Source organism: Crinia signifera, chromosome 2, assembly GCF_055691185.1.
Source record: "Crinia signifera chromosome 2, ASM5569118v1, whole genome shotgun sequence".
Lineage (NCBI taxonomy): Eukaryota > Metazoa > Chordata > Amphibia > Anura > Myobatrachidae > Crinia > Crinia signifera.
The window spans coordinates 343,991,067-344,004,767 of record NC_139218.1 but is presented as its reverse complement, the minus strand read 5'-3'; the positions used below and the strand labels follow the sequence as shown (position 1 = coordinate 344,004,767).

The 13,701-nt window shown below is 41.5% G+C and overlaps 1 protein-coding gene across 1 annotated transcript; it reads right to left on the bottom strand.

Moving 5' to 3' along the window:
- Positions 1–6,832: 6,832 nt before the first annotated feature.
- Positions 6,833–12,627, bottom strand: LOC146057859 (keratin, type II cytoskeletal 75-like). The gene is made up of 9 exons (XM_083169635.1): positions 12,020–12,627; positions 11,697–11,911; positions 11,214–11,274; positions 10,996–11,091; positions 10,435–10,599; positions 8,956–9,081; positions 8,427–8,647; positions 7,701–7,735; positions 6,833–7,592 (listed from the first exon to the last, which is right to left on the bottom strand). Exons 1-9 carry the CDS (start codon positions 12,557–12,559, stop codon positions 7,282–7,284), a joined length of 1,770 nt encoding a protein of 589 aa, XP_083025761.1. The 5' UTR covers positions 12,560–12,627; the 3' UTR covers positions 6,833–7,281.
- Positions 12,628–13,701: the final 1,074 nt, after the last annotated feature.

Here is a 13,701-nt window from a genome sequence, read left to right as displayed (position 1 = left end):
TATGATTGGTCAAAATCCTAGACCTAGAGTAAACCACCAGTACTGGACAATTCAACCAAAAACACATGAAACAATGTGGTCTTAAAATCTGACATTTTAGCAGCCATTGCTTACAAGAATACTGTAATATAGCAGATGACTCATGTGACTAAAACAGATATTGACATTGGCTTGATCTGTTGGTTGGTTGGTTGATTGATTGATTGATGTGTAAAAGTATGCTTGATTATAGGATAAAGTCAGTATTGTGCCATACATGTTAGTGTCTAGGTGAAAACCATGATCCCATAGGGTGTGGCTATGGCAAAGAACAATAAGAGGTGTATACTGTACATTAAAGATGGGTGGGTTGTGGAATGAACTTAGTGACACAATATTTAGCTGAGAAACAGCATTCTCTTTTACTAACATGATGCTATCAGCTAAAATGCAAAGCTAAACAGAAATAACTTTTCATTTGCACTTTAAAAACACAAAGGCTTAACTCCTACTTTACTCAGTTCTATCTAAACTCTTTGATATAGAGGATAGTTTGATTTTGACGAGAGACTCCCGGCTCTCAGAAAAGTGGACCACTCTCACACCCTGCACTCGCCATGCACAGTAACTATGATGATACAATTTGATATTAAGGGAATTCCTTGTTTTTGCCATTGACCTTGACTTTGTATTGTAAGCGCAATTGTGTATTAAATATCCTTGATTTAAAAAGGTTACCTGCACTATTGTTTCTTTATCTACGTTTCCCATAATATACTATAATATGAACTATGCCATGTGGTATGAGAGATTGTTTCCATAGATTGAATCACTTCTGTAGATTGAACCTCTGTATTATGTGCATTGTTTTTAATGTCTGTAAAGCGCCTTGAGTCCTGTTGGAGAAAGTGCGCTATATAAATTAAACTTACTTACTTACTTACTTTGTTACCTGCTTTCGGGGAACACATTTAACATTTCCTTGCGAAACAGCAAATAATGTATGTAGATACTATTACGTGGTGCAATATATCATATATATATATTTATATATATATATATATATATATATATCTGGGTGTGTTGCCACATCAGGAGAGTGCAGGGCCTGGCTGTATAGGCAATCTCCCTGCTTTGCGACTTTGCCACTGTGTGCAGGGATGTGCGGTGCTGATGGCTGCACCTGTCACATGTATGACAGGCAGTGGTGCCGGCAGCAGAGGGGAGTGAGGGATTGGAAGCTGAGAGCAGCAGTATGGTCAGGAGGGCTTACATCAGAGAGTAGCAGCAGGGGAAGTCCCTGTACCTTCCACACTGTGGTGCCAAGCTCCTCCCCCTGATCTCAGCATTAGGTTTCAGGACAGCATTTGCCGAGCTGTGATTGGAGGAGTTAGATGAGCCACTGATTTGAGGAGCATAACGCATGCTCCTCTGATCTCACTGCCCAGTATCTGTCCCCTCTCCCTTCCCAACATATGCCTCCCCTTTCCCTGCCTATTATCTGCCCCCCCCCCTATTTGCCCATCATCTGTCGTGTCCCCCATCTCCCTGCCTAGTATCTGCCCCCCACTCCTGCCCAGCATCTGTCCTCCCCTCCTGCCCACCATCTCTCCCCCTATACCTGCCCAGTATCACATTCACCCATCTTCATCCTGCCACCGCCACCAGCACTCCAGGGGCTGTTCTCCACATTATCTGGGACCCAGTGCAGGATATATGAGCCCAGCTCCCTGGCGCACCATGTTGCTGTGACCCCTTACCTTTGCCAGAGCCCTGAACCTGCCTGCAAGCTACTTGCCAAGGGGTTCACTTTGGCTAAAGACCAAAAGTCTGGGTAAGTGTAGCCAGCACCAAACCTCCATCTGGCCCATGCTGGTACTCTTCTGTAAAGAAAAGCCTCCTGCCTCCCTCCCTGTAAGTACATTGCTGGGCCCCAAACCCAGCACTGCAGCAGTAATTAAGAATATATAAAAAAAAAAAAATAATAATACAGGGTGCAGTGACATTGCATTTAGCCCCCCCCCCCCTCAAGCCTCTCCTCCCCTAAGCCTCTATGCGCCATATAAGCTGCATCACCTGCACCCTGATCAGCCATATCTGTCTGTGTATGCCCCTCCCATCCATCTGTCTATTTTTCCTCTACTGTCCCTCATCCATATTTATTTATTATTCAATTTTTTTTACAATTTAATGCCATCAGATACCAACAATACAGAATTTGATAGTGTTTCAGGCGCTCAACCCAAGAGCTTAGAGTGACACTTACACATAAACTGCAAAATGTCCTTTATGTTCAAGTACTCCTAAATAACAATGTAAATTAATTTTCTTTTTCTGCAGTTGCTTCTGGTGAAGTCCGAAATGCATAGAGCTGACTAATCCCTGGCAGTAGGAGAAGTTGATGCCGCACAATCGCACTCTCTTTGGAGTGAAGGCTTCCTGCACTTGCACTTTGTGACCGATTTACTGTGGAGATTCCGGAATTCCCTGTTAATCGTTCTAGGAAGTTGGGTGGTGAGACCCTGAATCTGGCGTATTGTGATCTTCATTTTATCACAAATCGGGTGTTACATGCTGTTTTAATTTCTTTGTAATGTGAGTGCAATGTGTGAATAAATTTCTTCCCTTGAATTGAAGGTGTTGCACTATTGGATATTCTTTGTATTCCAGAAAGAGTTATACTGTAAGTCAAGGAGTCTGTCAGTACCTGCAGAAAAAGAACATTTATTTACATTGTTCTTTAGGAGTACTTGGACATAAAGGACATTTTGCAATTTATGTGTAAGTGTCACTCTAAGCTCTTGGGTTGAGCGCCTCAAACACTATCAAATTCTGTATTGTCTGTATCTGTTTGGAAGAGTTTTGTCAGACCTCTTCTATTATACAGTAGTGTTGGCTGCTGACCTCCATCCAGCGCATTGTGTAAAAAATCTTGTGTTCCAATTTATTGCCATCAGCCCGGTGCTCACCACCCAGGATCACCGGGGACACCCCTGGGCTTCAGCTATGATGATCATATGGCTGGGCAGTTGGCAGGGGTCAGTTGGACAGGTTTCCAGTGGAAGCTGCAGGATATCTGTGATGGAGAAACAGCTTCACAGCAAAGCAGCTTCTTTATTTTTTTTTTGGCTCCTCTTCATCATATTTTTTGGTGCAGGTCATTAGAAGAGGTCAACTTGTCAGATGGTGCAATGAATGGTGGGGGAGGTCAGGTTGGGTTGTTAGGGACAGCCTATTAACCATCATGGCAAGTGGGCTGGGGCAATAGCAGGGTGGGCTCAAGGAATATAGGAGAAATAACTCATGCCTTTTCCATGTCACCCTTTTGCGATAATGTGAGACAAATGTTTTTATGTAAGGGAACCTTTATGATAAGCTTTACGTGATCCAGTTATCGAGCCAAAATCATTACGCAATCCAGTTGTTAGACCCTGCCCCCTTCCCACAGCTCTCACAATTGGCAGTGAGTAACATACAATCCTGCCCAATAGGAAGCAGGCTAGGTGCAGGAGAGCCACCTACACTTCAGGGCTGTGGGGGACTATGCCACAAATTGGGAGATTCCTGAAGTTTCCAGGAGGGTAGACAAGTAAGTACTACAGTATGTGTACATGAAAATAAACGATCCTCCTAAATATATAGTTTATATGTATTATCTAACAGAGGAGACAGCACCATATTTAAAATAGGATTTGATCTTTGTTGTTTTATCACTAATGTATTACATTTAAAAAATATTGCTTATTTGTGCTAGAATCTGAAGAAGAGGAGATGAGCAGCAGAGTGACAGAGGAGAGCCGCAGGATACACAGAGGAGCAACCTGCATCCACAAGCAAATCGCTGCAAATCTTCTAAACTTATAAGGAGGAGAGAAATACACAGCAAAAGAGCCTTCTGCATACATGAGACTTACAAAGCCAGTAAGAGGAGCAGATAGCCTGCAGAGCACTGGTCCATTGGATGCAGGGTGATTGAAGCAAATGGGACCCTGAGTAATGGTGGTCCATGCCACAAGAGAAGTTTGTAAGCACCGTCATTATATCTTGTCAACTCGTTATGAACAGTTTCCCAACAGATGTCACCAATATTCAGGAATGATCTGTTTTCTAATATTCATTCTTGCAATATTACTGCAAATGTTCCCAATTATAAAGTACAGTAGTTTATGTGAGCACTATATAATCAAATGTCAATAAATTATATATATATTTGTCTAGTGTCTGATTGCGTGTCTCCGAAACACTGCCAACTGTTGGCAGCGAGTGAAACTAGATCTCTTTTTCTGTCAAACATGAACAAACACAGAGGCAATAACAAGGTACTGTAGCAGACTAGCTTTCAAAGCATTTGGTTTGAGCAGGCTTACTAGTATACAGGAGCGGATTGGCCCACCGGGAAACCGGGACATTTCCGGTGGGCCGGACCAAAAAACATTAGAATTGGGCTGGCCAGGCCACTCTCCCTCCCTGGCTGGGCAGCGGACAGGGTGACCGCAGTCTCAGAGGTTAGCGGCCGCGGCTCCAGCATTTTGCCCTAATCCAAAATGGCGGCAGTCGGGCTGCTGTAGAAGCCCGGACGCGTGAAGCTCCTCCCATGGTGCTTTGTGGAGCTCGTGAGTGTCGGCTCATGGCTTCGCCCGCAGCGTCTATCACACTGTGTGACAGATAGCGGCGCTAGCAACAGCAGCATCTCACCCCCTTCCCCTCCTCCGTCCTCCGTCCCCTGTGAATATACATTACAGGCACCGCGCCCCCCCCATTACATTAAATCCACGGCCGCCAAACCCCCCCGCATTACATAAACCACCGCCCCTCCCCCCCAAAAAATTACATACACCGCAAACTACCGCATTACATCCAAGGATGGCACATCCCCCCCCCACCGGGCAGCTGTACGATTGTTCTCCCAGGCTGGATTGGGGTCCCAATCCGCCCCTGCTAGTATATTATAATGTCCTATAAACCTTGCAGTTCTGTATACTGTATTAGATTTCTTATAAATCGTATAAAGGTGCGGGATAAGCATGAACAGTGTAATAAGCCTGTTAAATCATGATAACTTCTGTTAATCCTTGATATTTTATATACTGACATCTGTTGGTTGTTTGCTTACATAATTCTGATTTCATTTTAAAGCATATTGAAACTCAAAGTAGTAATATCTAGGCTAAATTGGTTTATCAGAAATAAAGGTTTTTAACTTGCACAAACCCAAATATAAAGGTCTTCTGAGAGGATGCAGTTAGAATCCCGGCGGTCAAAATCCCGACGCCAGAATCTCAACCGTCGAAATCCCGACACTTTCTCCCTCTATGAATAAATTAGAGTGTCGAGCATAGCGAGGCACCGGGCCCGCTGTGTGGCGAGCGCAGCGAGCCCACAAGGGGGGGCAATCCACAACCCCCCTTGTCGGGATTTCGGCGGTCGGGATTATGGCATCAGGATTTTGAACGCCGGGATTCTGACCACCGGGTTTTCGTACCAATCCCCTTCTGAGTGCTATGCTAGCTAGTAGTGTATCGGGATCCGTACATCAGCAATGAGTTGGGGGAATTCTGCATTTTGCAGTTGATTGTGTAATAATACCGAAATAGTTTGAGAGCTGATCAATCAAATTAATAATGTCCCTCAGGTGCTGAAAAGCAGCACACTAGTAATAAGATTTTAAACCCCAAAATAATAGAAGGTAATTCAGAGATCTTTATATAGTTACATATATTTAGCAAAAAAATATAAGCCTTGAGGCCTCGGGAAGGCTTCTCTGATACCGGGGGTTCCTAAAATGCATGATAACAGCACCCAGTCTGGGTATATATAATACTGTATAATTTTCCACTGTAAGGCTACATGATAATAGCACTTACCAATGCTGTATATATAAATTGAGAGCAATCTATTAGGAGTTACCCCTAAATCCTCCTTGTAAAAAGATTTGCAATGTATGGGTTTCTCCGATCACCAATTCCAACCAAAAACTGATCAGAATTGGTGAATCGAATTGTCCAACAAGTTGTATTTCCCAGATCAATCTGTGCTGTAGATTACTAGCGTGTAGTAACGATAAGCCAATTTGCACATTTATTAATATTCTACTTATAGGATGGGCACTTTCATGTTCACACATATGATTTTTCGATTAAACAAATCTGCGAATCCCTGTAAAATAACAGCAATGGTGTAGGTGCACATTGGTGTATAGGGGAATGGCTGAATTGGGTGAGGGGGGGGGGGGGGGGATTCAAAATGGTCTTTTACTTTGAGACAAAAATCTAACACACTCAACCATTTTTGAATATTCTTTTGTATTACAATTACATTATGTTTCATGACTACTAGAGTACACAGTATTCATTAAACTAAAGGAAATGTGTCTATATATAATCACTGCTTAGAGTTTGTTAACCTTAAGGAATCAGTGCAACCATAAGACAAATAAGTTCTACTACAGCCAACCCTATAGGCATATTGGGCCTTATTCTAGTTCACTCTTTCTGACAAAATCCTTCTTAGATGGACAAAACCATGTGCACTGCAGGTGGGGCAGATGTTACTTGTGAAGAGAGAATTAGATTTGGGTGGGGTTTTACTAAAGTGAGATCTATATTGCAGTGTAAAAATAAAGCAGCCAGTATTTACCCTGCGCAGAAACAATAACTCACCCAAATCTAATTCTCTCTGCACATTTTACATCTGCCCCACCTGCAGTGCACATGGTTTTGTCCATCTAAGAAGGATTTTGTCAGAAAGAGTGAACTAGAATAAGGCCCATTGTCACACCATAATACCCGGATGTAGCCCACACTTCTATAATGATTTCACATTTCTCCTTTGAAAAAACAGCAGAAGTCAGGAATACGGTGTTAAGAATGATTGCAGTTTATTACAGAGTATATAAGACATTTAAGAGTATTAAACTTAAGCGACAGCTAAATTACACATTCTGCTTTATAGAAGCATGAAACACATCTGACAAGTTATCAAGTAAGAAATGGATGAATTATCCTACTGGTTGAAAGGCCAATGTTAAAGAATAGTAGGTCAGTAAACAAGCAAAGAGTTTCTGAAACTCTTCATTTTTATATTGGTTGTGAATGGCATAGATCAAGTTAGACTCATGTAGTGTTAATTAATACAATATGTATCTTTTGTGATACAAAAACCATATCCATGAGGTCTCATGCTTAGCCTGAACACTGTAACAACTTAATACAGAGCATTGTTAGGATCTCAGCCCATGATGTGTAAAGTAGCATTAGGTGACCATGCGATACTGTATCTGCCATGGGGCAATGTTTTAACATTTTAATACCTCCTAGAACTTGAAGAGGTTGTTGACAAGATTTTCACACTTGAGCTGTTACCACTTCCTGAGCCAAAGTTTGACATTTTTCCACTGTTAGAACTGAAATTTCCTCCACCTACACCTCCGCCCATGCCATATCCGCTTCCGGAACCAGCACCAAATCCACTTCCGCCTCCAGCTCCATAGCCAGCACCGAATCCACTTCCACCTCCAGATCCATAGCCAGCACCGAATCCACTTCCACCTCCAGCTCCTCCTCCATAACTGTAGCCTGAACCGCCACTGGTACCATAGGTTGAACTTACGACAGCTATTTAAACAAAAAACAAACCAGTTCAGAATATGGTCAGTAAGCCTGAACATTAACATATACAGTATATAAAACATTCACGCATGTGAGTAAACAGAATAAACTTACAGATATTTACAGGTAAAACACCTTCTCCTGACAACCTGTAAATAAAGAATTAATAAATTAATATAAAAATGTCTTCATATATTATAGATCGATGATATTAAATACATTATATATTATGTTAAAGATAACTGTGATGTTGTGATAACCCGTTATAATGGGTTATTTTAATATTCTACCTTATAATAATGTTCTGAGGATTCTCATTGGCTAGTAGCTCACAGCTGACATTCTGTGCTGTCATATATATAATATCTAGAACCACATCTTGTTTCCTGTGGTATTCAACGTTTTCCGATATTTCCAATACTCAGAAATATTGTCCAGCACCTATTCAATCCTCCGGGACTTTGAAAAGCCAAATCTGCATTTGTGGAAACGGTCGCTAAGGGGGGGGGGTATTCAATCCTAGCTGCTATTTGCGATTTGGGGGAAATAGCGGCGACAGCCTATTAAATGCTGTTTTTGCCGACAGCATCGAAGAGGCAGATCAACAGAATGGGCCCGACTTTAGAAGCAGTCGGGCCCGACTTTAGAAGCAGTCGGGCCCGTTTTGTTGATTGGTTTTAATTTTGTTTTTGTTCCCAATCTTTCCGGTAATTCCACATCAGCACAGAGGATTCATTTCACAGTTGCCTGACATATATAAAATTTTCATAGTAATCCATTATTAGTTACTGACAATATTTATCTTGTATGTTATATTGCTGAAGCTCCAATGCCAGTTACCTGCTCTCTTCTCCTTCCAGCAGTTTCCTGTAGGTGGCGATTTCAATATCCAAAGCCAGCTTAACATTCATCAGATCCTGGTATTCACGCAGCTGGCGAGCCATGTCCTGCTTGGCCTTCTGTAGGGCGTCCTCTAGCTCGGTAAGCTTTTGCTTGGCATCCTTCACTGCAAGCTCCCCGCGTTCCTCGGCCTCAGCAATAGAGCTCTGCAGCTTGGCACACTGTTTTAATAACGAAACAGGAACATCATGTAGAGTTTGTTTCAATGCATACATGAGTACAAAATGTAATAACTTCTGCCAAAAATATTATGCTCCTTTCATCCATTTAAGGTTGCTTCAAATCTGAAAGTTTTTGAGACAACAAAGATGCCAATCCAGGTTTATGGGCCTGCATTTATGTTCCTTAATAAATTCTTCCTGGCAGACAGTAAATGCTGAGACAATGTCATACTATAATTACCCCTCTGCTTCAAGGGAAGTATTCACAAAGACACTTTTTTTTTAATCCCTAGAGCTATTTCACCTACTTGTTTTTTCACGTTGTCGATTTCAGAGCGCAGTCTGTTAATCATACGGTTTAGCTCTGAGATTTCAGTCTTTGTGTTCCTGAGATCATCACCGTGTCTTCCAGCAGAGACCTGGAGCTCCTCGTACTGCAGACAAAATAAAGAATAAGGATGGTGAGGTAATAAAAGGTTTATTTAGTTCACATAGAGTACAGTAATAGTGTGTACACATGGTAAGATTTGGCTTTCAATGTTCCCGATATAGGGAACATCGGAAGCCATATCGCATGCAAATCACATGCCTTTTTAGGGCTTGCGAGCCCGATGCGCTGCCGATGCACGCTCCCGTGTGAGCGCATAGCGGCAGCCAGATAGAGAGGGCAGACAAGACTATAGAGTGCAGATCTGCACTCTATAGTCTAAATTGTGCCCCTCTAGCATGCCGTGAGATGCGAGTCCCGATGCGATCTGATCGCGTCGGGACTCGCATCTCACGGCAGGATCTGCCGTGTGTACACACCATTATTGTCAATTATTATTAAGGATAGTTTTGTTTCCTGTCATTTTCTTGAGTCTACTGCTGTTGTTAAACTGCAGTTCTCACTTATTTCCCCCCCTATTTTTAGGATACACATTGGGAGAAATTTACTGAGATGGGAGTTCTATTTCACATGAGATGTTGCTATGGGCAACCAATCAGAATCTACTTCTTATTTTTTTTAGCACCCTCTAGAAGATAATATACAGGATCTGTTTGGTTGCCCATAGCAACATCCCTTCAGAAATAAAACTCACATTTTAGTAAATTTCCCCATTGTATGTAATATAGTCAAAAGAATACATTATGACCAGTGGCTGCTGCCACATCTGGGGCATCAGCACCGACAACATAGTGTAAGGGGGAACATCTTTGTGCACATAATTAACCATACATGTTATTATGTACATAATAAATGTGCTGTCTGGTTCTCCCCAGGGTCAAGTGCAGTGACTGTATCTAGCACCATGCGGCCCCCGGGAATCAGCATATGGTTCCACATGCTCCCGAGCCCACCCCCAGACTCCTGTGAATTTAGCCAATGGGAGTCTGGGGGCTGGAATAGAAGCAGTGTGTGAAGTCTCATGGCTCCAGATACATTCAGTGCAGCCGATCCCCGGGGGAACCAGATAACACATATATATTTCATATATCTATTGTCTAGTGTCCATGAAACACTGCCATCTTTTGGCAGCAAGTGAAACTACATCAACTTGCTTTCAATGCATTAGCAGGCTTAATACTATTACATATACTGCACTGTATGATAACATGTATGTTTACATGTTCCCCTCTGCATTGTATGGATGGCACTGCAACCTCCGTTGGTTATGACCCAATGTATAAGATACAGTCTTCTGAAGACCATATAATTCCAAAATCAAAGTGATGTTATCAAAACATTCCATAATGGTCATATACTGTACAGTAGATAATTGATAACTACCATAATAAGTACTCACTTTGGTTTGATACCAGGACTCAGCTTCTTGACGGCTTCTATTGGCGATTTCCTCATACTGAGACTTGACCTCAGCAATGATGCCATCAAGGTCCAAAGCTCTGTTATTGTCCATGGTCAAAACAACTTGTGTGTCTGATATCTGTGATTGCATCTGGTTGATTTCCTAAAATAATCATAGATAATTTGATTAGTTCATGTAGGTCAGATATGTTATTTATGTTAACTGAGTAATGATAATGGCTCAGCAAAAAAATAAAAAATAAATTATATATATATAAATATAACAATCCTGAACTATAAGTACTGTGACAAGCCAATATTCTTTATGCTGAAATAGCCATGAGACATATTTTAGAACCTATTCCTGTTATTTTTTTTTTTTTTTTTAACTGTCTCCCTCTCTAGTGGTTAAACGAGTCTGGGATTGCCTAACATTATGGGATTGGCCAGTCTGAACCTAGTTCTGTACTGGATTCCAGTTATTTACAGAATCATAAATAACAATTATAACTGTTAACCGTGTCCACGCAGTACATAGTGAATAGCGTATTACAATTACCATTTCAAACAACGCCCTCAAGAAGTTGATCTCATCATTCAGAGCATCCACCTTGGATTCCAGCTCTACTTTGTTCATGTAGGCAGCATCCACATCCTAAGGCAACACAATTATTGACATGACTACATGTTACACAGAGCACATACAGTACAGTAGCTTTTCAATGCCTACAAAGCTGTCAATCTGTGATCTACCTGGGACATTGTTTATATAATTACCTTTTTAAGCACCACAAATTCATTCTCTGCTGCTGTGCGCTTGTTAATTTCTTCTTCATATCTTTTTAAAGAGAAAATATCATGAAGATGATGATAGCATCATACACGACCAATACACATCAAGTTTAAAGTTGTCCTTACCACTGATGGCATGCAATGATTTTACTTGATGTAACTTCAATAACAATACAATTGATTTTTTACCAAAATCGCCGGCTAGAGATTAATTCTGAAACCATTATTATAATAGACATTGCGTAAGATTCCTAATAAAATGATCTAGATTTATCCTTCTTTCTCTTTTGTCTAGCTGCCAGATGAGTGAAATAAGACTCCCCATTATTATTAGGAACAAGTCAGAAATAAATGTTAATTTAAATTCTAGAATGTTAATTTTTGAAAAGTTATCGGCATCTACAGTTTGTCAAGAAAATATTTTGGGATGGACTAATTAGCATGCAAACAGGTGACTTCTACACTTACTTGTTCTTGAAATCTTCGACAGCATCCTGCATTTGTCTTAGTTCTGCATCCAAGCGGGATTTGTCACTTCCTATTCCATCTAGCTGCCTTCGCAGTCTATTAATGTAGGTTTCAAAGAGGGGCTCGATATTATTTTTAACTGTTTTGACTCCCTGCTCTTGCAAAAGGCTCCATTTGGTTTCCAGTACTTTGTTCTGTTGTTCTAAGAAACGCACCTACATGGCAACACAAGAACAGATTGTTAATATTCAATCATGTCAGGATTTAGCAGATTATCTAATCCAAGGGGGGGGGGGGGGTAATGAAAGAGGGATATAACTTACCTTGTCAATGAAGGATGCAAACTTATTGTTGAGAGTCTTGATCTGTTCTCTTTCTTCTGTGCGTACCTTTGAAATGCTTGGGTCAATTTCCAGGTTTAGAGGGGCTAAAAGGCTCTGATTAACTGTAACTTCTTGAATACCTCCGGGTGGGCACACTGGAAATCCAGGTCCACCACCAAATCCTTGTCCACCACCATATCCTTGTCCACCACCATATCCTTGTCCACCACCAAATCCTTGACCAGCACCGAAGCCGGAACTCATGCCAAAGCCTGCTCCACTAGCAGCTCCACCACCAAACCCACCACCGAACCCAGAGCCATATCCATAACGGGACTGAGAACTTAGCGACATTCTTTTGTTTGTTCCTACATTGTGAAGGCTTCTGCTGCCAAAGTTACCTGAGCTAACCCGGCTGCCACCCCCACCGCCAGATCGATTAATAGATGCAGAGCTGAAGCTGTTACGGTTTGCCCCTGACGGAACAGCAGAAGCAGTACTGAAGGTTTTTCTGACAGTCGTTTGGCGTGACATCGACATGGTCCTGTTGGAAGTGTGATGCTGAGGATGAGCAGAGAGAGAGGCAGAGTGAACGGCTCATGAAACTCACCTTTTTATTTGTCCCAGTCTGTGGGTTTGGTCCAGGACGTGTATGTATCATCTTACCGCAATAATGGGTTTGGCATGCCCTGCAGCAATCTAAACACTGAGCTCATCTGATTAACGCACACCTCTATTATCTGTAGTGCACAGAATATGCAATAGCTTGTTGTCTGTGTGAATTCCTTCACCCCTTCTAGACTCCTGACTGTTACATGTCAGCAATTGTTCTAAAGACAACATTAACTCTCCCATCCCATATTTTATATATGAAAATAACTGTCATTTATACGATAGAATGACAAGATAGATAAACATATAGATGATATACAAACTGATAAATATTGCTAAAGTTGGCATAGAAATATGCACATTGCAGACTCCCCACCCCCACCCAGGGAGAGGCTTATGTAGTCATCATTTGTCAGTTACAACTTTGCTGTATCTGCATGTAGAAGACTGCAGATACCGTAATGACTAAATGCAACAGTGTCACCTCCCCAAATTGTGGTTAGCAAAGTATTTTTTTTACAAACAGGTAAAGAATGTTGCTAAGTTGCTGGGAAATCTGTGCAGGGAATTATTCTGTCATATGGAGCAAGCAATGGACAAAGGATTCCCTGTTCTACACAAAGAGGGACGAGTTTGAGGTTAACAAAGTGTAAAAAAAAAGTGACGTACTGTACTAGAAACACATCTGCTTGTTCTACTCATCACTTCAGTGGCAACAAGTGTTAATATTATACTGAAGCTTTATTAATGGAAAGTGAAAACACTGGGATGCTGTTTTTGTTAATTGTTTTTTTTTTCTTTTCTTTTTTTTGGGGGGGGGGGGGGGGGGGTGTTCTGTAGTGCATGCGTTAACCTCTACAGTACTTGTTGCTCGCAATGCATCCATATGTAGACTTGGCCTCAGCTTACTCATACGATTCCTTACAATAGGTGGGGTATTTATAAAAGTGTGGGGTTACTAAGTGGAGATATTGCCATTGGCCACCAATCAAATTCTAACTCTTATCTTCTAGAAGGAGCTAGATTGACCCTTTGAGTGCCAACCTCTCTGTGAGAGATGTTCAAAATAT